This window comes from Strix aluco, chromosome 4 (genome assembly GCF_031877795.1).
Source record: "Strix aluco isolate bStrAlu1 chromosome 4, bStrAlu1.hap1, whole genome shotgun sequence".
NCBI lineage: Eukaryota > Metazoa > Chordata > Aves > Strigiformes > Strigidae > Strix > Strix aluco.
Window position 1 is genome coordinate 105,296,657 of NC_133934.1, and position 25,563 is coordinate 105,322,219.

General features: G+C 42.7%; 2 protein-coding genes across 11 annotated transcripts in view; one reads left to right on the forward strand and one right to left on the reverse strand.

The window, feature by feature from the left end:
• Positions 1-20,668, reverse strand: FBXO33 (F-box protein 33). 3 transcript variants are annotated; one of them, XM_074824694.1, is made up of 5 exons: positions 20,275-20,668; positions 19,553-20,067; positions 12,703-12,813; positions 6,489-7,174; positions 1-2,397 (listed from the first exon to the last, which is right to left on the reverse strand). In XM_074824694.1, exons 2-5 carry the CDS (start codon positions 19,987-19,989, stop codon positions 2,126-2,128), a joined length of 1,506 nt encoding a protein of 501 aa, XP_074680795.1. In that variant the 5' UTR covers positions 19,990-20,067; positions 20,275-20,668; the 3' UTR covers positions 1-2,125. The 3 variants fall into 3 exon arrangements, with proteins under 3 accessions (XP_074680795.1, XP_074680794.1, XP_074680793.1); XM_074824693.1 differs by having other exon boundaries at positions 20,199-20,337; XM_074824692.1 differs by lacking the exon at positions 20,275-20,668 and having other exon boundaries at positions 19,553-20,149.
• ZNF410 (zinc finger protein 410) overlaps positions 20,653-25,563 on the forward strand; it is a 22,323-nt gene continuing 17,412 nt past the window's right edge. The window contains exons 1-5 of one of the 8 annotated variants that reach the window (XM_074824701.1): positions 20,653-21,113; positions 21,613-21,670; positions 23,476-23,703; positions 24,335-24,436; positions 25,120-25,318. In XM_074824701.1, the coding sequence (XP_074680802.1) occupies positions 25,286-25,318 (33 nt within the window). In that variant the 5' untranslated portion in view covers positions 20,653-21,113; positions 21,613-21,670; positions 23,476-23,703; positions 24,335-24,436; positions 25,120-25,285. The other 7 variants (XM_074824697.1, XM_074824702.1, XM_074824700.1 and 4 more) reach the window with 7 other exon arrangements.

A 25,563-nucleotide genomic window follows, 5' to 3' on the forward strand; every position in this document is an offset into this window, starting at 1 on the left:
TTGCAGGTATTCATAATCTATTTAATAGTGGGACACCAAAGAAGTACTACACATTTTTCTTGAGCACATTAGATTTTGATTTAAGCAATTGCAATGGATGCAGGAATTTCTCAAAAATAGTCTTCTATATTCTACAATCCACAGTTTACTGTATCAGTCTAATAAGTCATATCATGATATACTGTTTGTGCTAACTGGTCTGATAGTCTGATCTTTAGCAAAGCATCCTTCCCCTTCCTCCACCCCCTCCCCAAAATGTTGACAAAATTCAGCCAAATTTTTAAAAATTACGACTTAGACTCTTTTGTTGACCTAAACACAATGGGAGCTACCAGTTATACACAGTTTATGAACGATGTTGCATTTTAATTCTAAAAAAATCTTCATGCTGATACAATAAAATATTTTATACAGCGATCAATTTTTAATGCTTTATTCATTGATTAAAAGAATATACATTTAACATAAACCATACAACATCAGTCATCAATTCAAACATTCAGCTGGTTTCCTTACATTTTCTGTCAGGAGTTTTTTTTTATCTGATCACATTTATAAGATAAAATCTCACCACATCTGGCATATACACACACTGTGCCAGTGGATTCACTCTACTGATGTACATATAAAATCCGCATGGTATGTGCTCACTGGAGACAAAACAGCGCACACCTGTCAAAAGGTCATTTTAATATAAGATGGTAAAACCATTTGTAAAACACATATAAACTTTTTCCATAAATAGAATCATATCTGGACATCTGTTGCATAAATTGTGTTTTCCAAAGCTTACAATATAGCAGCCAGGTCTCAGCACTGCTGGGCACCCACGTTGGCCACTTACTTTATTATTGCAGACTGTCCTTTAAACATTAAATGCACAACATTCGTACCACTTAAAACTGGGGTCAGGTGGAAGTCTCACAGAGACCACGTCTGTACCGCGGTTGCCCTGAAACAGTTAAATCGGCTTTTAAAGCCTCTCAGATATAACAAGATTTTAAAACATACTTCATGGAATGTTCTTCATGCATCATAGCAGCTCATACCTGTGATAGAACAAGCTTTGTATTTGTTTCCTTTCCTTCCTTTACATTCACTATTCACAGTGAAACAGGTGCATGTTTGTTAAGAGTTCTGAGGTTGCTGACTGAGCCACAGCACAGCTGTGTACCACAGGTCGAAATTCGACCTTATATATTACAATCTAGCAGTATCTGGCTGGCCAAAAGTTGGCCTGCCCCTGCCAGCATGTGGGCACTTCTTCGTTTTTAATCTATTCTTTGGCAGCTGACACAGGCGCTGACAGAGAAAATCCAGTGACTTGGTTGCTAGGGATTTCACGACTAATGTTTGTTTGCAGGTGTATACCTTTGTACTGAAGTCTTCACTGTTATGTTTTTACCTCATCGGAGTCCACATTCTTGCTTTTCTCTTTTAAACTTTGGCCCAAAGCTAACTTTTAAGGAAGATGACACAACAGGAGAATAAACATGGAGGAGTTTGCAAAGAATCCAAAAGACTTATGGAGTGAATCTCTTAGTGCAGGTACCTGAATGGCTAGTGTTTCACACCACTGCTTAACAGCCAAGAAAAGCTGAGAATGGTAGTGAAGTCATGCTTCAGAATCTGCACGTGAAATAAAGCAAGGTGAGAGTCTTACAATGAACAGCCCTGGATAGACTTCTCTTCCCTTAAGCCTATTAAGTAGCATGCTACCAGATTAAGCACACAATGACAGCATAGAAATCCACTGGGCTGGGGATATGGGTATTAAAAAAAGAGTTGGCTCCTGAGCAGAGAACTCCGATATAACAGTAAAATCATTCAAAATGCAGTTACTCAATAAAAGTAAAGTTAGCCGGCAACCTCAGACAGCCTTTGGCTGTATCTCTGTAAGGTTTGGTAGACAAGTCCATTAACCGTGAAAACCCTAAACACTGCCACTTTCAGCTTCTAAACCAATACCCGACTACGTTCTTTGATCAAGAAGTAGAATACACATATATAATTCTATATAGCTAATACTGATTAAACACAGCACAAAAGGGGTTAATTCACGCTACTGAAAAAACATAATAGGACCCTACTTGCATATGTAACCACAGGAATTGTAAATAAGGAGCTAAATGCCTTCACTGAAGCTCTGCATCTCTCTGTAGAAGTGACGGGTTGGCTCAGTGAAGACACTGAGCAGTTCTATGTCCATGACTGCGTGCCAAGGTCGACCCAATCCGAGAGATACTTGCTCAATGAGATTGTGTACTGGATCCACATCCTGATCAGCCAGTTCTCCTTGGTCGAAATCAATGCTTTCTTCTGTGACTTCCAGAACTTTCAGGTCAGAGCCACGAAGACGAGCAATTGCTATAAGATTATGAGCCCAAACTGTGTAACCTAGGGGGAAAGAAAAAGAAAGTTGCTCCGTCATTTTGCTACAAGGTTTTTTTTTACTGAAGAACTTAATACCAGAGCATCTCAACATCCTTCCCAAACTATTCTGCCATCTTCCATCTGGCAGAATCCCCCTACAGTAGGGGTTTTTTTGGTTGCAAGTGGTAAAGTCCCATTTGATATTCTGAATAAGGAAGTATCAAAAAATATTTCAGGTCATTTGCCCAAGCTTTTCTGCATCTAATTTTTTCACCATTTGAGAAAAGTGGACTTATTTACTCCAAAATAAGTTATATCTACAATTTCAAACCTCCTGTGATCTACTTCATAGTATAAATAAATAGAATGAAAAAAGCAAGTAATCAATTATTTTAAGCAAATGTATGAAAGAACTCTTTTAAAACTGCTTGTGCGAGAAAAAAATCTGAAGTTTGCTTTTGTTGCATTAGCAGTTGACTTAAAAAAAAACAAACCACCCAAAACAAAAAACAAAAAACAAAACCAAAACCAACCAACCAACAAAACCCAATACACACAACCCAGAAGTCTCTCCAGGAAATAGGTCACACCAGTATATATATAAAAAAAAATATCTACAATCTCTTGTTATTCTATCTGAGATTAAACGTAATGACAAAGCTTCCCTCTCTTCCCATTAGTGTATGTTGGCATCCCTCTTTAAAACCACCTACTCCTCAGTTACTTGTTAGTTTTCTGTACCCTGGCTAAGGCAAACACTGAGCTCCTCCATAACCAGATGCAAACCACAGATGATCTGGGAACTTCCCTTTTTGGGAGCTCTGCCAAGCCGGCCCTTCCACTGCAAAAGTAAAGACTCATTTCTGCCTTCATCCTCATTCTCACGGGTGCTAAAGGTGAGATGCCCACTTAGACACCAAGTAAAGCTGCCATCTGCACAGTATCTGACCTGGGAAAGTTAAGCTGCTGAGAAATAAAAACTAACTCTGGTTTGGTCTTCAGCAATGCAGTTAACATGCTCTACATCTTAACATATCAAAATAAGACAGCTAGCTAAAGAATTAAGAAAACTAATGTCAAAGTAACAAAGGAGAATTTTTCTCTCTGTTTTCTTTTACTTTGTCCTACTGTTTGCCTCTAAGGTTTCCTGTAAATATGTTGCTTAGGATCGGTTTTCAACAAAGAAGCCTGCACACATCTGTATGACTCATTTCTGGTATATTAACCATTAGGAATGCATGAATTCCCACAATTTTCATCTGCTGATACTTCACCTCCGGCACAACTGTCCACAGAAGATGAAGCTGTCAATAAGGCTGTATGTAGGACATTAAACCAAATGGAAAATTCCACCTCTACAATGACACTCCCCTATTAGGACTTAAAGGAGCTCACAACTCCTTCCAGTTTTCTTGATCATGAAGGAACTTAATAAAGAAATCCTTGACAGAAAGCACAAGAATAAAGGCAACAACTGCAGTGAAGTCCCTTGTACCATTCTTGTGGTTCAGGTATATGGGCTTTGCTATAACTTTTCATGGTCAGATCCTCTATGCTCTGGAACAACCATCTTATTCTCAATTTAATCTCATTTTAAATTAACTCTCAAAAGTTTTGCCTGAAGCTTCTCAGTAACCTTCAAGCAGTCAAAAAGCCTCTGCCCAGCTGAAGTATTCAGAGGTAACAGGGAATGATCACTTCACCACAAGTATCACTGAACAACAAATTCACCACAGGCAGCACCATAATTTGTTTCTCCTTGCTAGTAAAAATTCCAGCTTTAGCTTTGTTCATGGACAGAATAAAACTGAGAATTTCATAGGTAACACAGTATGTTTACAACCAAAGTCTTGAAAATCCATACGAAGTGTCCTTCTCTTAAGCAAAAGGGAAGGAGGGGAAAGAAAAAAAAGGCTGCAGACCCCATACATGGGCTGTGCTTTTTATTCACAGTGCCACACCACACCACTCTGACTATCCTACTGTCCCCATCTCATCTCAAATGACCACACACTCTTCACACCCTTCATTCCGCAAGAATATATTTAACATCCTTCAATCAGCTTTCCTCTGCTCCTGAAGATGCTACCTTGGTGGAAAGATGGTATGACTTCCCACAAAAGACAGAAGAGAATCTTGAGGCACCCAAGGAAAAGAGTGTCCTTAGGGTATGTTTTCCCCCTCCTCTTTTGGTCAGTGACAAGTGGTAGCCAAAACTATGTAAATTAAAGCCTTTTTCAGAGCAAACTAATAGCAAAAGAGTGAAAAGCAAAAACCTCTGAGAAGTATTGGAAACTGAAGAAGAATCACTTCAGGAGAAGGAGAAACCTGTGCACTTACAAATAAAACAAATTGTGGCAGCTTGAACAAAGCCGCCGTTTTTTTCCTGAAGGAAGCTAGATAGTTTCATGAAGAATGTGACAAGTGGAGCTAGAAACCATTATTTGGCAAACCTCAGAAAATACAAGCATGAGGCTAAGACGCTGTACTGAAGCATCACAGCATTCTAATCTTTCTTCCTAGTCATGCTCTTCTCACAGTTGCTACTCCAGAAGAAAGATGCTTACGCTATAGTACCAGAGAATCATATTCACAGCTTAAAACAAGATCAGGAGGCATTTATAAGCAGCTTAGTTGGCTTCTGCTACAAGGAGGGGAGAAAAGAAGGGGAAAGAATCTGAATCCCAGCATCAGAGCAAGCATGATACTTGGCCATTCTCTCCCCCAGGTATACACAGCATCTGTCCAAAGAAAGAAGATGCAACAACCATTCACTACACAGAACTGTAGAAGGCATTTGCTTTCCCAATGCTCTGCACAGATTAATACCTTCTATTGAACAGACATGCACCGATATTAAATGACACTTACACTAGCTTATGTTCAGGTATCTTACCATCTTTTTAAGTTTAGATAATATATTACAGGACTTCCCTGTAGTAGGAGGATAATTTAAGGTGACTTTCTTTTTTTTTTAATTTTTTCTTAAAAGGTCCTCAAGCTTGTATTCAAACATTAAAAGAAACTGCTAAAATCCACATTTAGAGTGGTAAGGTCATGTACCAGTATCCAAAATCTGCAGACCTGGAAACTATAAAGGAGAGACAGCTGAATTGATATCCCCCACCCCCCAATGATTTTTCACTAGAAGACAGTGGAAAAACTTTTTCTAGCAAATACAACAGGACCTTCTGACTTCAATGAACTGAAATCTGGATGTACAACCTTCACTGCCAAAGGTCTCTCCTGTTTGTGCTGTATGACTAGAGATTTACTCCTCCAAGCAATCTGAGGAAATTCATTCATTCTTATGCAACACAATACAGAGTCATCACTTAACTCCTTCATGCATTGGCAAGCTTGGTCTTGGGAGGCTGATTCCAGCACAAGAAGAACTATTCTGTAATATTTCAGTTGCAGGTGCCTTAAAATTTGCCAGACAACTGTTAACTTCTAGCAAGTACTGTACTGATGACAGAGCTGAATACAAATGCATGCTTTTTTTTAAATTTGCAATTATTTGGCAAATAAATAGGTGGGATAAACCTACCTCTGGTATTACTGGTGAAACCAATACACTCAGCGAGGCAACCTCCTCCACATTATATTTTTCAGCCTTCATCTGCTGGCAAAGTCTTACCAAACTGCCCTCCCCTCAGCCTTGGGGCACTTAACCCATCTTATTTACAACAGGAAGCACAATCATCTATCACCTAATCTTGCCAGCATGAGCTCACAGCAAAACAGCAAATGTTTCCAGTGTTCACATTCACATAACCAGCCACTTGGTGGAACCTGCACAGTGCACACAACTTTCAGGATAAGCCTCCTGGAATGCTCAGTTCTTAGTTATCCTCATTTCTGTGAGCAGTCTAACAAAATCCTGTGTGACTTCTCAATAGAAGTTAGTAAGCTACAAGTATGTTTAGAACTCATACACAACAACCACCATTTTTTCAAACACAAAAATACCAGTATAAGGTACAACAGTGTGTCTAGCAACTGTGCAGCAGACTTTCAAACATCACTCCAGTAAAACACATTACAATTAGAAAGGCTGATGTGTTTTAAGTATTTCAAAGTCACATACTATGCCCATGCAATGTATTACCTACCATGAACAGCTAGGAGAGACAGTCTTGTGCACCTCCAGGCTAATAAGACAAGTGGATCTTCATTCCGGTTGTCGCTAAGATCTGGGAAGCCAGACATATCTATCACATCATTCATTAGTATAAAATGAGTGAGGAACTTGTCATACTGCCTGGATATGAGGTCAACAACAGCCCCTGAAACACAAGTGATGTAGCTGTCAAAATGAATCCTCTCTAGGGGGATACTGGGCTTAAGAATCCTTAACATATCATCACTCTTGACATCAAAAGCCATTATATAGACCCGAAGATTAGTGCTGTTGCGAGTCAGCGCCTTCCAATTCTCATCTTCTGGCATACTGTCCAATGACTTGTGCATTATGGAAACACTGTGGACCAGGAGGGACAGTCGATGCAAAGGCACATGGTTGCTGTCAGCCAGGACTCTTGCCATTTCAGCTGTAAAATCACAGAAATCCAAAGCGAGCGAACGCAGATTCACAAAGCGCTCCAATTCAACCGCAGTGATAAGAGTGGTATTACCAGGGATGTGGTTGTCCAATAAGCTCAGATGTTCCATGGTGTTGGCTATGGGGTTTGATAAGGAGGACAATGATGTGGGAGTTACTATTTGCAGCATAAACCCACAAGACAGCCATTTCAATTGCCTGCTATTGCCTAATATCTCTTCAAACAGTTGTTGTATTCTGCAAGTAAACAAAACAGACAATGATCCTATTAAACATGGTTTAGTCTTACCAACTGCATACCATTCCATTTTTTTTAATTCGAGAATTATTCTTCTTTCATTTATGGCTGTATTTTGCAGAAAGGTGCTATATTATGGTTCTTGTGAACAACAAATGTTAGAACCTGACTCTGCGGACCTCCCACAGCAATTTAATATTCACTGCATTTAAAAGGTTAAAATTGTAAAGTATCTTGAGAAAAATTACATACTTTGTCTTTCAAAAACAGTGGCACACTATGAACCTTCATTTCATGTATTTCTCAGCACGTATTTAACACCCTCCCACATACATTTTAAGGTTATGCAAATAAGAAAACCTGTAATGCTTTTAAAACACAGTTCTTGTTTTTTAAAACAGCTTTTCATATTTGCTAACCTCTCCAGAACTGCAAATTCATTATGGAAAAAAAAAGTCATTTTCAATAAAAGGTTGCAGAAACCTGACCTTCAGCATAAGTTAGAATGATCTGAAACCACCTGCTTAACTTTGCCTCATTAAAGGGCAAAGTATAAACATACTAAAAGTATATAAAAGTATAAATTATAATAAAAGTATATAAAGTAGATCCTTTAAATAATTCTGAATGTACAGCTAACTGGATTTTCAAGTGTCAACAGGTTCAAGTTTTACCAACATAACTTGGACCTGGTAACATTTTAATCTCGGATTACCAGTGCCAGATCCTCATGCCATTTACTAGGCTGCATGATTATTACGCACTTATTCTGCTGCATCCTGTCTCTCTCACCCCTTCATTTTTTTAATGAAGCAATGTTAAGTTAGCTATTTAATTCGAGAAGGCAACAGAAGTATTTTAAAATAAGATTTTTAATACTAAATTCAAACAGTACAGTCAAACTCTACAAACTTTCTCCAAATAATTATTTTTCCAGTCTTCATCCCACAGCTGCTAAGGCCCCAAAGAGTCCTCCTGCCTAAATGACAAGTGTTCTTTGAGCATATACATTCTAGGGCACGTGTAGATGAGAGTTTGATCTCATACCCTGGTCAGTCAGAAGGAAAGATCAACATTTAAGGGAAGCAGTTAAGCCAGGCTATGACAGTTCCATGAAATGCCAAGAAGTAAGATGTAAACACCTCCAGTACAAAAGGAGCAGAAAACTTTGTGCCTCAAATCAGGTAATGTTTTGCACAGAATACTTTTTCCTTTATTGTTATGAGCATCGTGTATTTTATACATGTAAGCAGAACAGCCTTGCAAGTTACTATTCTCATCCATGTGTCTCTAGCCGAGATAATGTCCAGACAAAATTAAAGGCTTATTTAGCCCGGTATCCTGACTGACAGCAGAGAAATACTAACACCTTAAGAAGTGCAACAGAACAAGGAAAGCACAGAGGGATATTTCTCAAATATCTCCTTAGTTTCCAAAAATTTGTAACTTGGACCTCCTGAGCCAGAGATGGCTTTCTGTATTTAGTAACCCTCAGGGACCTCACTTCTACAAATTTATCCAGGCTCCTCTTTGAGCCAAGTAAGCTCTTAGCAACTGTAACATCCAATAATAAAGAACTCTGCAGTGCGATTCCCCCCCTCTTCTTGCTCGCTCTGAACCTGCTACCTACTACCTTCGATGACCCATAATCCTTCATTGTAAGAAAGTTAAAAGATCAATCTTTATTCATGGTCTCCCTTTGCAAATCCTTATTCATCCTCTCCCTTGCCTGCACTTGCTTTTGTCCTTCTCCTAAGAGTGTACTGGGTTTGCAAGGCCTGACTTCTCTTTGCAAGTGGAAGAGTTGGTGTGGTTCTTGTATTTATCTATTATATACCTCAGAATAGTTCCCAAGGTTTTGCCTAGTACAGTCATCAAGTTTAAAGACTTCAGTTCTTCCAGATCTTCTCTGAATATTTTTTTTTTTTAAACTGAGGACTGGCAACTGCATCACAAATTAAACACAGTTTTAAACAACAGGTCAAGAGTCACGGATAGTGTAGGTTTGCGCTTTTATTCCTACGTTCTTTTACAGTTCAGACGAGCCCTGTTTGATCCTGGCAGTGTTTGTTTCATAACTATTCCTGCCAATGCTTAAACTGAAGGTAGATTCACTGCCAATCTCCCAAAGAAAAAGGTTCTACCACAGGAACCTATCTAATTTCTTCCAATGAACAAAGATTCTTCCCTCTCCCCTCTCATCATACACATCCACGAAAGGTGCTATAATGGTTGCAGCAAAGCTAGAATTTATTTTGTAATAGTCAAATTAGTCAATCTTGATAGTGTTTGTAATATTTTACAGAACAATTGAAAAGATGACAAATCAATTTTGAGATACTCGGTAGAATACTACTATCTATTTACCTCACTGCACTAAAAATCTGTTTAAATTGTGCTTTCTAGTACAACTCAAACATCTAAGCTTGGAAGAGTACTGTTCTAGTACTCGCACAACTTCATGAAAAGAAATATGATATCGAACTCTGCAGCTGTAGGGTGGGTTTTCTCCCCTGTGGGAATTGTACTAAGTAACTTTTAACAAGAGACACAGCACTAAATCAGTATCTACACATCAACTTTTCACTGCAAGCGCCAAAGTATTTATACAGGTATTCAGATTTGTGCTGATAGTCTACCAACCCACTGGGTCCTAAGAAAACTTTCCAGCCACCTTCGCCCGCTTCTTTACCGATTTAATAAAAAGAGATCAAACATGTAAATAGAGAATATTTAATAGTGATCACTTTTGGATTGTTTTTAATACCTGATTTATATAATGCCAGACAGGAAGCACAATATAAACCACATGCCATTAGTTTAAATATATTTCAAATAAATTTTTCAAACACCCTAACAGGGCTCTTTCCTCCCCTGCAAATTCTTATGCACATCCTATTTTTCATAAACAGACTGCATCTAACTGGAGTTTGCAAAAACAGTTTGAACTGTCTTCTAGAAATTTAGATACATTAAGTGTATTCTTGTGAATTAACACCTACTTGATTATAAAATGAACTTTTACTTCAATTGCCTAGCATGTAGTACAATATTTATCCTAACTTACACATGGTTATCTTAAAGCTCGGTTATAAAGCTGAAGTTTAAACATAGTTTAGTAAGCATAACACAGAATATAAGCAGAGCTCAGCAACGTAACCTAGTGATGCCTCAACGAGTGTACTTAATCAGTCCGCTTTGCTCCCTCTGAGCAGCAATTATGGGATGTTCACCACCAACCTGAAACCTACCAGTGATCATACTGAAGCAAACTATATAAAAAATAAAAATCTCAAAATAAATTACTTTCATAATTAATGCCTTAAATGGCACTTTCAGCCAGAGGACAGACCAAAGCCTGGTTAGACAGTCTGAGTTACTGTTTAAGCCCAAAAACCAGTCCTGACCAGTACTGAAGCACATTGATGGCCCTGGACAGGAAACAAACATATTACTAAGGTCCACATGGAGCCCATTTGTTTAATTAAAGACTATCAATCATTATGTTTTGTTTAGTAACAGAGACTAAACTGGTTCTTTTGGAAACCAAACTATCTGAACCACACGGATCAATCATGGGAAGAAGATTTCAGAAAGCCAAAATTTTAGAACAACTACCCTTTGTTCAACTCAAGACAAATGTACTGCTTACCCTGAGCGTCCCAACAGTAATGAACTAAGTTGTAAAGAGAATTTTAGAAAGAACCAGGGACACATATGCTATACAGAAAAAGAACAAGCATTACAAACCCTGCAAAAGCACAATTTTGAAAACACCATCGAAAGCCTCCTCTCCCTCAGAACAACCCTTAGTCTTAACCTGGGAAAGCATCCTAACGGTTCTGTGCTAGCTGAGATTTCACCCACAATCTGCTACACCCAGCTCAACGCTACGGACTTAAGGAAGTGTCATGTTTTCTTCCCCAGCTGCTTTAATTGCAGAAGTTCCTGAAACAGCTACTAAGGTTTATCACCATACGGGTTCCAAAAATTCTCAACTATCAATAATGCTGTCTCCAAAGGGTGCTCAATCTCTTTCAGTGTTAGTTATCAGTTAACTGATGCAAACCCTAAGTGCAAAAGACAAGACTAAGAAGCCATAAAGGTTTACTTCCTGAAGTAAATCTGCTGCTAGTGCTGATGAACTTGAGAACACCAAATAAAATACTGCCAGCTTTCCTTTAATTTAGAAAATGACTAGCAGGTCCCAAATACATTGTTTTATTCTGCAAAAAAACCCACCAAAAAAAATAACCAAACAAGAGGTTGCATTTATTTGCTCATTCCAAAATATGCAAAGGTCAGTATTAACCTCAAATTAGATAATGAGTTTTGAATGGTTTATGGCTCTGAAACGTGCATACTTAATTTTGTTATTTGTTTGAAGAAATGTTTAACCATACACTCAGCTTAGGTGGCTCTCTCCAAGCCCCCTGGCAAAGATTTGATTATATATTTATATTTTCACAACAAAGGATATGAAACAAAGGAGCTTTTATCAAACCAGCCTTTTACCTGCATACAGCAGTATAGTACATATAAATAGAATCCCAAATTGCTCTAAATTCTGCATGCTAAGGATAATGGATGACAAAAACACAGTATGTGACACACATCTATATTTCCACTGTTTTGCAAATTTAAGTCAGGACCAAACATTTAGCTCGATGGTTGTGTTCACATACATCTGATAATAAACCTAGACTAGTTCTAAAACCACTCTAAAAAATAACAGTAAAGATCTAGAATGGCTGTACTTACTCCACTCCCAAGCTACTGAGAGAAAGATGTTTAAACTGACACAAACTGAAACAATGGTATTCACCAGGTTTTATCTATATGGAAAGTTCTAGCAGAAGTGCTAAAATAGTTAACTTAGCATCACTCCCTCTGTGGTAATTCATTCCATAAATCAGTAGCTTTTTACACTGTATTAAACCTTTTCCAAAGAAGAATTTGCTATTCTGATTTATAAGCATTCAAGGACTGTACCGTAATGTAATTATGGCAAGCTAAAATACACTTCCGAACTAAACAAGCCCGTTGTGAGATATGATCTTCCAGGAATTCTGCAAATACATAACCTAGTTTTGAGATGCAACTTGAAGTAAGTTGTTTGTGTTTATGTTCTCTTTCAAGTTTACTTGCTACATGTCCTCAATTCTTGTGAAATACAACAGATTACTTCCTTTTCTAATTTTCTCATGTTCAGCAATAGCAGAGGTGCTGGTAACACCCCCTATCCCTCCTCCCCTTTTATGCTATTAACATAATATTGTTTCTAGAACACAATGAAAAGAGGAAATAAAGGATTCTCACCCTGCTGAGAAGGGAAAAAAAAAAACCCACAAAAACAGACTACTTCATGTAAACAGTAGGAACAGAAATCATCTCAATTTAAAAATTTAGATTCTCATCCTATTAAAAAACTTAAAGCTTTCTCAGTCATGTATTTCAGGCATGAAAATCTGTGTTCTGGTATCTGTTATTACTTTAATGTATTTGACAATTTACAAATATAACTTACTGCTTAATTTTCTTGCCATCAGGGTCAACCTTGCCGAGGTATGTATTTGATATACTTCCATGTTGCTGCAGAATGCTTATATCCCCAAAGAGACTTAACTTCTGGAGATTCCTATGAAATGACAAAATAAAAAGGAATCTGTACACAAAATTAAAACACTGTGAGGAATCATTCTGGGTAAGACAAACACAGGCAATAAGAACACATTATTACACGGAACATGCAGTCTATTTTGGGACACATCCTACTGTCCTGGAATACAGGCAGATCTGGAACTACAGCAAATGAGACTGAAGTATAAAGGGGAAGAGGACTACACAAACTGCCGAATCCAGCTGTAAAAGCAAATGCCAGTTTTCAGTCACCACAGGAGTATTTTCAGCAAGCCAGTGCCACAAAGAAAACTTTTAGCAGTGCTTCCATACCCTTTTTAATCCTTGGAACATGTGTGTCAAGTGTCACAGATGAAAATATCAAATACCTATTCCTTTTAACATTTAATGCCCAAGTAGAATGCAACCACAAACAACCCTGTCTGAGCACTTACATATTGCAGCTGGGTTACAAATGGGAGCCCAAACCTGCCTCAATCGAGGCAACACAAACCTCAGGCAGGAAAAGCAAAAGCTCCCCACACCTTAAGCAGTGTTTAATTCCTGTTATATCAAAGTGGGGGAAGCTGTTCTGATATTTCTCGTCAGTGACCAGAAGAGGACTAGTGGTCCACCATGACATATTATTTTAATTTTTAGAAGAGATACCTAAAAGAATTGAAAGAACCACCTCTAAATTTATGCTGGACATGACTCAGTGTGCTAGACAGTCAGTTTTCCTTTCCCTAGTACAGTTTATTTTTCTGACTTGCATCTTTTCTATTCCTAAAAAAGATCAAGCAAGAGATATGAAAATGACTGCAGACTTAGAGTAGCTGTGTGGCATTTACTTTTAAGACTTATTTTCTTAACTGACTAAGTCTCAGGTCAACATTTATTTTACTTATACATGCTGATTTACTCTTAACATGCAAGGACGAGTCTGCACTTGATAATTAACATGGCAGAAACCCCAGTTTCATGACAAATGGATACATGAGTTAAATTCATCTTAAACAGTAGATGCCAATTAACCTGTAGCTGACAATGAAGTGAGTTACATAAATCCTTATTTCTGCTGGCTTACAAATCACATGCTAATATTTCAGATCAGCTTTGAGGAAAATACAATTACAATGCTCAAAGTGGAGGGAAGCTCTGGTGCCAGTTCACTACCTCCACAGTACGAGCTGATATTCTACCAAGGGGGGGAGGGGAGAGTATCAAGTAGTCAAGTTGTACATTTTCTTAAGTAAGTATGAATCGCAGCCCATAACTGATATATACCACGAGTCATAATTACCTGTTTTGAAGTTCCTATATTCAATAACCTTACGCTAGTTTCCTGAAATCTATCCACTGTTGCATCTGCTACTTTTCTTCTATAGGTGAACAACAACTTAATAGCAAGATCCACAAGCTTCTTATGGAGTCAGAAAAATACTGGAGCAAAATACCTAGATTTTACAGCTGTTTCAGAAATTATATCAATATTTAGTCTTTTAAATACAGGGCTACTGTACTGATGATGCATTAATATAAACTGAGCCTTGACCACATGCTCAGTATTTTATAAATCTAACTAAGACTGATCAAACTGAAGAATAAGCTTGGCAGGGAAATCTGAAGACACTGGCACCATCAACCGAGAGTATTTTGAGCTCTTCTTTCCTCAAAAGCTGTAAGAGATAGTCTGGTATGACAGGGAAAGCAGCAGAAACCTCCACCTGGGAAGGCAGCATTCACAACCAATGCTATAATTAAGCTTTTATCTTCTGATCTCAGTGACTTAATTCTGAGAGATAAAACACAAAATGCAATCTTCAGAACAATTTTTAATCACCTGCATATATTCATATCACACACAGGTCTTGTTTTGTGCTACTCATACCCCCAGTGAATGCTACTGTAGGCAGGTATTAATTTTAGAGCCATCGAACTACAGGACACGTGAAACCCTGTTTACTAGTATCCCACACATTTTTACTACGTCTATTCAACTGCCATTTCATGCTCTACAGAGACGCACAGAAAAGTTCTCCGCCTCAAAACTTAAGCAATGAAAACATCCAATTATTTTTTCCATTCACAACAGTTATTACCATCAACAACTCTGATCACAGTTCAACACAACATTAGATTTTTGCCGCTATTTGAAGTGTCATACAATCTCTGTGGCATTCAGCTTACATCTCATCTTTATTTCAGAGAGCTAGTAAAGTGATTGCTATTTAAATAAAATTGTTTAGAAGTTAATTGTCATCTTTTGCTAAAAGTCATAATGGCATCTTAATCCTACGTACTACCCATACACACAGCTGGGAAAAAACATGTCTTTTGGGGGATTTCTAAACCATTTCTTTTCCACTAGCTCAAAAAACATACTAAAAGCAGTAAGATCCTTACTAGGCTCCATCTTCAGTTTTGGTCAGTCTTTTTGAACACTCAATGAAAAAAGAACAAAATGGCCTTGCTTACATTCAACATGAACAAAGTGGTAAGGCACATATTGTAGTATTATAACAGTTTCTGCCAGTTTCAGCTGCCTTCTCAGACCAACAGAAGAGAGTCATTAGAAAACCTCAAATACAGATGCAGTCTACTGTTTTGAGCGATTCACCAGTTTTTGGCAACTCCAAGACAAATACCATACTTCCCCAAGTGTCATGGTTTAACCCCACCTGGCAACTAAGCACCACACAGCTGCTCGCTCATACTAAACCCAAAACACAGCACTGTACCAGCTACTAGGAAGAAAATTAACCAGGACAATCAAGATATCACAGTTTTACTATAATCTGCATCTCTGTTTCCACAGCAAAGATCAAACAAGTCACAGAAATTAACATATTGCAGAGGAAGGGGGGGGGGGGGGGCAGGGAAATCACTACTTTCCTATCTTCCTCTGTAAGCAACTAGAGGAGAGACCATTCTTTTCGATTTCAGAGTTACATAAAAGAACACAGACTTCTCCTACTGAATGATCAGCAGTTGCTTATTAGCTGCTATATGCACTGATATGACTCACAGAAAGTTTGTTGCCCTCCCACATGCCTTCCAGAACTTAGTTTTGAAAGATCAATTTGAGAAGACACAGATTATTAGGATCTCGTAAGAGCCACTAAGAAACAACTCGTCCCTCCCAATACTGCTACAGAACATCATGCCCACTCTCTCCCTCCCCCCCTTTTTTTAATAGGAAGTAGAACATCAACTGTTTAAACAATAACACACTTTGTTATTTTGCTTCATTTACTGTCATAAACATAATAGTTCATGGAAAAGTTACAGATCACTATAAATGCTACTTTAGTACATTTTACTTAAATAAATTATAGATTTTTAGAGCTCATCATGGTCCCAGCACTATTAAAGCAATATTCTGGGAGTAATATGCTGCCGCCCACAAAATAAAGTTTATGACAATTTGAGCTCTACCTCAAATAGGAGACTAACCTAGAACATACCTTCTTGGATGATAACTGCCTGCCCGCAGTAATACTTGTCAGAATATTATCAGTTGTTGTTAAACAAAGTTGTGGACAAGTAATTATTTCCTTAATTTCACCAGAATTAGCAGACGTCTCTCCAAAATACTTTTTCAGAGACTTAACTTGCAGATTTGCTTAGAAATTAACAATTTTATGTTGTACAGAAAATGCTTTTATTAGCAAAAATACACAACATTCTCCTCTACAGAAGAGAGCATATAGAAATTGCATTACTTCTAGTTATTACTTTTCTTAGGTCCTGCGGTATTTTAAATCCTCGAGAATTCTAGAGACATCTAAAGTACTGGGTTTTTTTCCTGCAAGAAGGGGGGTTGCTACTGTATTGTTTAATAATAGATTTAAAAGCCTACAACAAGATTACACAGTTAAGAAACAGCATACCATTTCACAAAAGTAGAGTTCTTCCTCTCCAGTTCTGAAGTATAAGATGGAAGTTCTTTGAACTTCTCTGCCAAAAAGCTATCATAAGGGCTGACAGCCGTTATGAAAGAACCATCCTGTTTTAAACTTATTTCCAAAAGGAATGCATTTACAGTGATCCAGCCACTGGAGAAGTTAAAAACACTGCTGTTTCCATTATTTTGGAAATTACAATAGTTATCCCATGTACAATGACATACAGCTAACACAAGAAGGAATTATTAACTACCCATAAGTTACAGATGAATAAACAGAAGCAGAGCAATAAAGTGACTGGACTGCAGTCGTTCCTTAGACAAAGCTAAGCATCAGGCAGGTGACACCACCTCTGGTTTAGACATGCGGCCACAGTAAGAACTAAGCAGCAATTTTGCATATGTGAATGCTCCTTCCCACCTCGTTTCAATCTCAAAACTCTTCCTAAAGAGCTAAAAACCAGTGTTCTACATGCAAACTAATCAGTTACTGGTAGTTACCTTGCAAGAAGAAAAATAAATCAAAATAAACTAAAAACCTTGTCTGTGCAAGGGAAAAAAAAGGAGTCTATTCAGAAAGAAAATCTGAATAAAATGTCAAGTGTTTAATGTAAATCTCCCCCTCCCCCAATTTTTTAAATGCTCATTAAAAAAAGCCTGCTATAATAACCAGGTACCCTGTGTTCCCCAGTCATACATTATTCATTTCAAAACAAAACAGCAGCATGCAAATGATTTGAAGACAGCAAGAAAGTACAGTAATGCAAAATCCTGTCAAAGCTGGTAACTTTTTACCTCGGGCTTACCACCAAAATTACACTAATCAGAGAACAGGTACCAGGGAAACAACTACTTCTACATAGTGTTTTACTGCAGTCCTGAGCCACACCATACATACAGAATATGTAAAAAGAACTTTAGAAAGCAAATGTCCTTGTACAAGTTTCAGATAAGGCCATGGAGAATGAGTCTTTTTCAAAAGAAAAAGAGTACCAAAAGCCTTCTCACAACGCATTTGACAGCCTCATATTTTAGTGAGACAGAGAGAGGAAAAAAAGAAGCATTCCAGTTTTTCCAACAAAACCCCCAGGCAACATCTCCTGCAGACACTATTTATTTCAAAATTCCAAGTCCACGTAGTGATATTTGTCTCAGATCAGATATCACCAACATCACTTCAACATTTTTTCCACTGATGACATCAGCTGGATTTCCCAAAGATTCCAACAGTTAAGTGAAAGCTCCTTAAAAGCAAGAGAAGACCCGTCAAGACAGATTATCATTATTTGCACATCGAGGATTCACAAGGCAAGAAAGAAATTAAGATAAAGGTGAACTGGGACCAAGGAGCCGCCTTCAGAAGGTTTGTAACTCTCAACCACCGCAGTTGCACCACAGGAAGTACCTGCTGGGCACAACAGAGCAGAGGAACTGAAAGTGAGACTTCACACACCACATTTGCATTCATCTCAAACCAACGAGGAATTACATTTAAAGTTCTCTTGCTTCAAAATAAAGAAGCAAGGAAGGCCTCAAACTACTCTCTAATCCCTCCAGAATCAAAGAGGGGCGGAGACCAGACCATGATTCAGTTGCAGACAGTTTTCCAAAGGCTACCTACAAGGTTTAATTCATCCTGAAAATACCCTGAAATACTTGCTTTTTTTTTTTTTTCCTTGGTAGGCAAAGCTATATGCACACAGAGGGGAAATAATATCAACCATTTCCTATCCTAAAATCTGCATGGCTTTCCAAACACATCATAACCTAACTGTAATATCCTTGCTTTCCTGTCCTAGGTGCTGACTAGAGGCCATATATTAGGATATCTGATTATTATCTTTTTTTAAAATATATTTATCTTGATCACACCCACACACGGTAAAGAGAATGCAAGTATTTTCATTTTAAAGAACTCCAACCTGAGGAAATTATCTAACCTGCCAAAGTAAGTATGTGAAAAAGCAGGATCTAAACACATCTGAAGTCCAAACCACAGGAAGAGATTTCTATCATTTAAATACAACTCGGTCAAGAAAGTGCTATGTCTGAAATATTTTTTCAATAAACAAACGTAAAACCCTCCTCCTCGTTAAAACCGAGTCAAATCTATTTAGCAGGTAACACGAGAGCTGGCATGAAAGCTCTGCTTTTCAACGGTGAAAACTCAAATAGCTGGAAAGGTCAAAGTATTTTATTGGGGCAGTACTCCATCTCTCTCCCTCCAGAAAAACACCAGTGCTGTAATTTTAACCCTCCTACTAATTTCTCCTGACATTAATTATTTTTCAATCATGCATAAGAGGTCTAAAGCCTGCGCGTAGTAAGACTTACATTTTAAAGCGATAAAGGTGCCTTGTTAGGCACCGAACTCAAACTCCCAGCCCTCTCTTGCTCCGGCTGAGCTGCGCTCCCCCATCCTTCAAAAGGGCCACTAAGTTTCTGTTCTTGCAGCTATGTGCGTTCTGCACACTGACTCGCCGCTTGCCAGATAAACGTCTGCCTTTATACTCTCCACCAAACTACAGCAGATGATAGAAATCAGGCAGCTCGAAGCAGCGCGCCTCCGGTTCCGTTCCCCACGCAGCCGCGGACACCTCCACCGGGCTGCCCGAGCCGGCTGCGCGGGTCCCCCCGCCCCGGGGCTCCCGAGCCGCGGCCCCGGCAGGAACCGGCCGGCGCGGGTCACCCACAGGCGCCGGTGCCGGCTGCGGACGCCGCTCTCGCCCGCGGAAGCGGACGGGACGGCCGGACCCCGGCCCGCGCGGCTCTGGGGGGGCCTCGGGGCCCCGCCTGCCCCGCCGCCTCCCCTCACGCTCCCGCCGCCCCGGGCCCGGCCCGGCGGCGGTACCTGTTGTTGCGGACGCTGCTCAGGACGCACAGCACCAGCTCCAGGTAGGTCCTCAGCAGGTCGAGCCAGCGCGGGCAGAGCGGCGGCGCCTCCCCGTCGCACGCCGCCGCGGCGCCCTCGCTGCTCCCCGCCGCCGCCGCCGCCGCCGCCCCCCCTCCGCCGCTGGGGTAGTTGTCGGCGGCGAACTGTACGCGGAGCTCACGGACGAACCAGCCGCACTTGCGCATGAGGAACTCGAGGCGCGGGCGCTCGGCCGGCGAGACGCGGAGGCTGAGGCGGAGGCGCGGCCAGAGGGCCGGGTAGAAGAGGCACTCCCGCCAGTGCGAGCAGGCGGCCGAGGCCCGCAACCGATCGGGGCCCGCCAGGAAGGAGAAGATGTGGACCACCAGCTCGCTGGGCAGGGAGCCGGCGCCCACCGCCTCCCCGCACACCGACATGCCTGGCGCCGGCCCGAGCCCCGCTGCTGCTGCTGCGGCGGCCACAGGCGGCGGCGGCCCCGGCCTCGCCTCCGGCTCCTGCGACAAAAACAACAACATCAATGACAAGGCGGAGGGGGCGGGCGCCGGCCGGGACGCGGCTGCTGCCGGGACGCACCACCCGCGCCGCCGCCGGGGGGGGGGGACGGGGGGTGGAGCGGGGGCCCTACCACCGCCCAGCGCGGCAGGGAGGGGCGCGAGGTGGGCCGGACCCCCCCGCCCAGCGCGGCGCCGCGTCGGTCCTACCACCCAGCCCGGAGGGGGAGTGTGAACGAACACCCCGCCGGCGCCCCGCTCTGTTCCTGCGGGGCGAGGGGAGCCGCCGCGGCGGAGGGAGGAGGAGTTGCCCGGGAGGGAGTGGGACGTGCCACCGGTCGAATGGGAGGCGGAGCCGGCCCAACCGCCTGCGCGAGGGGGGCTGGCCGTTAACCCTCCCGTGCCGGCGGCGAAGGGCCGCCTCTGCCCCACTACCCCGTCCAGCCGCGCAGCCCCCGGCACCTCGCGGCAGGGGCTGTGTGCCTCCGCCCCAGTCCCGCGGCGCCGCGGCCGAGCGGGCCGGGAGCGCCCGGGTGCCCGAGCAGCGCGGCGCCCTGAGGGGCCGGCCCGGCAGCGCGGCCCCCCCCCCCCGCCCTTTCCCCAGCCCTAACGCAGTGCGGCGGCGGGAGGCCCGGGACCGGGGCGAGGCGGCGGAGCCAGCTTCCCTGCAGGGTCTGCAGCCGGCGGAGCCGCCGCCGGTCTCTGTGGGAGGCGCGCGGGGGTCCCCGCCGGCCGCGCCTGCCCCTGGCGCCTTGTGTTTAAGAAAACTTGAAAAGACCGTCGGGTCTTGGCGGCGTGGAGGCCCTATCTGGGCGCACGTACGCCTTCCAGCCAGCGACATTCCCTCAGCAGCGTTCCAGCCGCCGCTACGGGAAACGCGCTGACTACGCAGAAAGACGAAGCGCGGCGGAGAGTCTGGTGTTGAGACAGAACCGGAGGCGAACCTGAGGGGATACATGAGGAAATGCTCCAAATCTTAGTTCTCTCAGTTTCTTAAAACTCATCCGCTTTGTAATACCCGTGCCAGCGTCAGCTGTAGGTGTGGAAAGGTAACTTCTCTTGTGCATACAGACTTTTGAGAGAATTTAATAATCTGTTACGTACTGATGCTGCAAAGGCTGAACACCAAAGTGATGTTAATCGCAATTGTACATGTAAGTTTTACAATTTAAAAACCTTACTGGAATAATGCACATAAAGATATATAACAATGTTATATCTGGGTGTACAGAAATGTACACATGAAAGAACAAAAGATGTGCTAAGAGAAAGCCTAAGATGCTCTTTGCATGCAGAGTAGGGTCCCATTATAAACAGATTTATCGACAGCCAAATCTAAAACACCACTCTCCCTTTACTCTGTGACTAGCTATTTTCTCTGTCTCGCAGCAGGGGTGAAAAACCCATCGTTTCTCTTTTCTTGAATCTGGTCATGGGGGAAATGTGACTGAGTCATCTATTTCTCCTTGATGAGAGAGAAGGGGACAGATGTTATTGAGAAGGTGAGACTGTAGGAAATTCCCAGGTGGACTCTTCTTCTCTCCTCAGGGACCGGTGCTGCTTCACACACCTGCGTGAGTGATTTGGACCTGCATAAACAACTCAGGTAAGCATTGTGCTACTCCCACTGCAGATTCCCCTGTCAGATTAGACCAGAATTCCCCAGGCAGTCAAGATGCAAGCTCTGAAGCAGCCCAACTCACCTGACCTAGAAGGATGCAAACAAAAGGAACTTATGCGCCTACAGATCTCCGTATCTTACTACTCAACAATTCCACACTGTTGGGCTGACGATGAGTCAAAGGGTTTCCAAGATTACTAAATTTCTTAATGTAACAGAATCAAGCTTTAGGATTCAGTGCCCTGGGATTACCAAAGTGGCATCAAGAAAAAATGGCTTGTGAAGTTAGTAGTTCTGCATTTCTGGTTGCCTTTGTTGGATTGTATTGGATCGGCACATGTGGGATTGTGCCTGTAATAATAAACACAGTGAAATGGTCTTTTACTGTGACCGTTGCATGGTCATTTACTCAGCTCCAGCTTATCAGGGCTATGTTTAAATACTCAATCTTGGGAACTATTACCTTCAGTTTTGCAGGCTTGAGTGAATAAATGGGTCTTTCTAAAGCTTTGGGTCGTCACAACTATGGCCAAGTGGTCTGACATGATAAGTGCCAGACTTTGTGAGGTTCCCCAATTCGATCCATCTGCATGGCCAGTATGGCACTGAGGCAACCAAATCTGAGGCTGCCGATTCTGGGTGTTGAATCACAGGTTTCCCTGCCTTGGACATAGGAAACGTGCTTCAGCTTGACTGAGAGTTGATTTCACGGCGCAAGCTTTTGTTAGTACTAATGCAGTGTCTGCAGGTTGATGGGATAACAGCTCAAAAAGACGTGCCTCTAACTTGCTTGCAGACTGTCGGGAGTTACTGGGTGGCTCCAGGAGGTAGCTGGTCAGTGGTCTTGTTGCTGAAGCACTAGGCTGTCAGTATGACACCGGCACGTAGCCCTCCACGAAACCACTCACTGAACATTTAAAGCTGAGGGTAACTGTGAATCTTTAAGCTGCAAATCAAATTTTTGAAGTGGCTGTGGAAAGCAGAGGAGCCATACTGCACATCTTGGAGGGGCTGAAACAGGAAACCATTCCAAAGCAGTGCCCAGGCAGGAGATGAGAGTCATTTCCTGGGAAGTGACCCCAGGTTCTTGCACAGCCCATCGTGGATCAAAATGGGGTGAGCCCCGGGGGAATCTGGTATTGCCAGCCTTGACAGCTCCACTTGGGTTACTTCCATATTGCCAGGGATTCTCGCTGCTCAGCAGCACCAGCACCATCCCATGAGTAGCCATTCTGGCATGGGAGTCAGGAATCATGTGTGGCTCCAAAGCTATGGACTCGCCATAACCAAGTTAAAGTTTACTGGACCTGAAGGTCACCGGTTCAGCAGCTAATGCCAAGACCAGAGGCTGCCAACCCCGCTGCTTTGGGAGCTCTGTCCTGCTAACCTAGATACCAAGATAAGGCTAATGAATAAAAACAAGCTTTTTAAATTAGTCCGTCCCATCTTGGGTTTTAGGTACATTAAGGCATGTATGTTTCTGGAATTACTAACTTGGTACATGTCATTAGTGAGCTGCTCTGCACTGTTCTCCATCACCAACTGCTAGAACAGACACACCAAGTCAGAGCAAAGCAGAAACACAAACCAAGCACTAGTAGGAAACAAACCAGTGTTTCCACATGTGCTGTAACAAACTGAAATAATGTCTTTTGCGTTGATATATGTTGAAGAAAAGAGTTCACCAGTTAGACATAGAACTTGACTGTAAACTTCAAGTCACTCTTAAGTTACTCAAGTAACTGTAAACTCATAACCTTCACCTGTAAAATATTCTTCTATCTCAAAAGGTTATTTTAAGAGGAATCAGGCCGCAGCTGAACCCTGCTGTCCTGGTAACGATCCCGATGGAACCGGGGAAAACCCAAGCACCGAGCTGTTACTGCTCCGTCTTTCGGGGCTGAGAGAAGGAGCAAGAAACCCCCTCGCGCGGGGCAACGCCCGTCCCCGCAGAGGCTCCTCAGGAAGGCCGGGGGGGAGCCCCCCAGGGAGACGGCGCTGCGGGGCACGGGCACACGGTGAGGCGGGGGGAAGGGTGGGGACAGGGACACTGCGCAGCCGCCGCTGAGCCCCGTCGGCGGGCGGAAGCGGCGCTCCTGCCAGCGCTCACCATCGAGCTGAGCTGAGGAGAAGCGCCCTCCCCCCAGCCGCGGCATTTCCGCTTGGGGGCTCCGTCACATCCGGGCGGCTGAGATGCCGGTAAGGCGGGCGGGGGGAGGCGGGGGCCGGGGCGCTCCTCCAGGACTCGCCGCCCTCCGCGGCGCAGGGGAGCGCAGCGGGCCGGGGAGGGGGGGCAGGCGGCCCGGCCCTCCTCACCGCCGGGGGCCGCCCCTCACGGCGACGGAGCGGCCCCCGCGGGGGGGCGGGGTGGCGCACCTGCCCCGCGGGGGAGGGGCGCGGCCCTGGCCGGGGCTCGGCGCTCCGCCCTGCCCCGCGGCGCCGGGGTCTCCCTCTCTCCCCCCACAGGGCCCCGGCCGGGGCCCGCCGGGCCGTGGGCAGCCGGGCCTGGCAGCTCCGGCTCGCGTCCCCGTGGGTCGCTCGGGGCCCGCCCTCCCGAGTGCGGGCTGAAAGGGGGCAACGGGTGAACAAGCGGGAATATTCACGAGCCCTGGCTTGCATGCGTTGGCCTGAGTTATTCTGCTTTCACAGTGTTTATTACCTTGTCCCCTCGCGGCAGAAGGTGAGGCTCCTGTACGGAGTATCTTGTGCTGCACAGCTTGCTGTCAGGAGTACTACAGGAAGGCTTTTAGGGTGGTTTTTTTTTTTTTTAGCTGATCTAGTTTTCTCGTTATTTTTTGATATATTCAATAGATTTGTAATTGTGACGGAAGGGAAGGAAGAACTGTACGTGGTTCACTTTCTTCCCCCACGGCTAGTGTCTGAGTGCTTTCCCAGTAGGCAAAAATAGATACAAACTTGTTCTCATTTTCCCTTGTAGCCCAAGGAAGAAACATTGTATGGGTATTTGTGAAATATTGTGAAATAACTTCTAACCTACCTGTGTTCATCCTTTCACAAAATCAGAAATGTAACATCTTGACAGGAAAAGCAGAAGTTTCCTGGTGGCAGGTTGTTTGTATATGGTTGCCTTTCATCACCAGTTTGGATAATTCCACTGTTTTGCAATCTGGGAATTGTTTCTTGCATGCTCTGTGTGATTTTCAGTTGATCCCATCAGTTTCCAGGACAAACAGTTCTCCATTGAAGGTGAGCTATTGCAGTGAAAATGAGATAAATAGCCTTTGCAAGTTAATTTTGCAGTGTTAGGATGTTGCTGACTCAATGACAACAGAAATGCAGCAACCTGGGTAAATGAGTTTCCCAAGTACTTCAAAGTATATTTTGCAGTTACATGTGATATCTGCTCACTTCTTTTTGCTTTGCTTTTGGTTTTTGGTTCCTATCTCTTTATATTTCCTTTTTTGTTGTTTTAGGTTAAATTGAATATTTGTGCAACACAGCTTCTTGCAGAAGGACCGCCACACTGTTTTACACTTAGGAAAATATGAGAATAAGCAGGGAGTGTTGTTCTTTCTGAATTAAAAAAAAAAAAATCTGTGCCTTGCTGAGGACAGCTGCAGGAATCGGACACTTGAATCAATGTTATCGGATGAGTTAGAATCCAAACCTGAGGTGAGCAATTGTGAACTGGCTTTGGTTCCCAGGAACATTTATGGGCAACACTTAGAAAAAGTTCAATGAGTTTACTCAGTTTGCTGCTTACATGTCAATTCTCAAAGTGTTTTCAGTGGCATCTTGTAATGCTTCTGAGTTTTGATTCGAATGGTAAAAGATTAAAGAATACTGCAGGTTTTTTCCCCCTCCATTCATTGTCAGCCAATACTCTTGCCTTTTCTCAGGTTACATTATTTTTCTCA

What these genes read in the sequence shown, in the direction of transcription:
- FBXO33 (XM_074824692.1), bottom strand. Translation starts at nt 20,088, where the DNA reads ATGTTGTTGTTTTTGTCGCAGGAGCCGGAGGCGAGGCCGGGGCCGCCG. An exon ending in AGCAGCGTCCGCAACAACAG is followed by an intron (nt 12,814 to 19,552) that starts GTACCGCCGCCG and finishes GTCATTTCATAG; the next exon opens with GAATCTCCAGAAGTTAAGTC. An exon ending in GTCTCTCCTAGCTGTTCATG is followed by an intron (nt 2,398 to 6,488) that starts GTAGGTAATACA and finishes CTTTCCCCCTAG; the next exon opens with GTTACACAGTTTGGGCTCAT.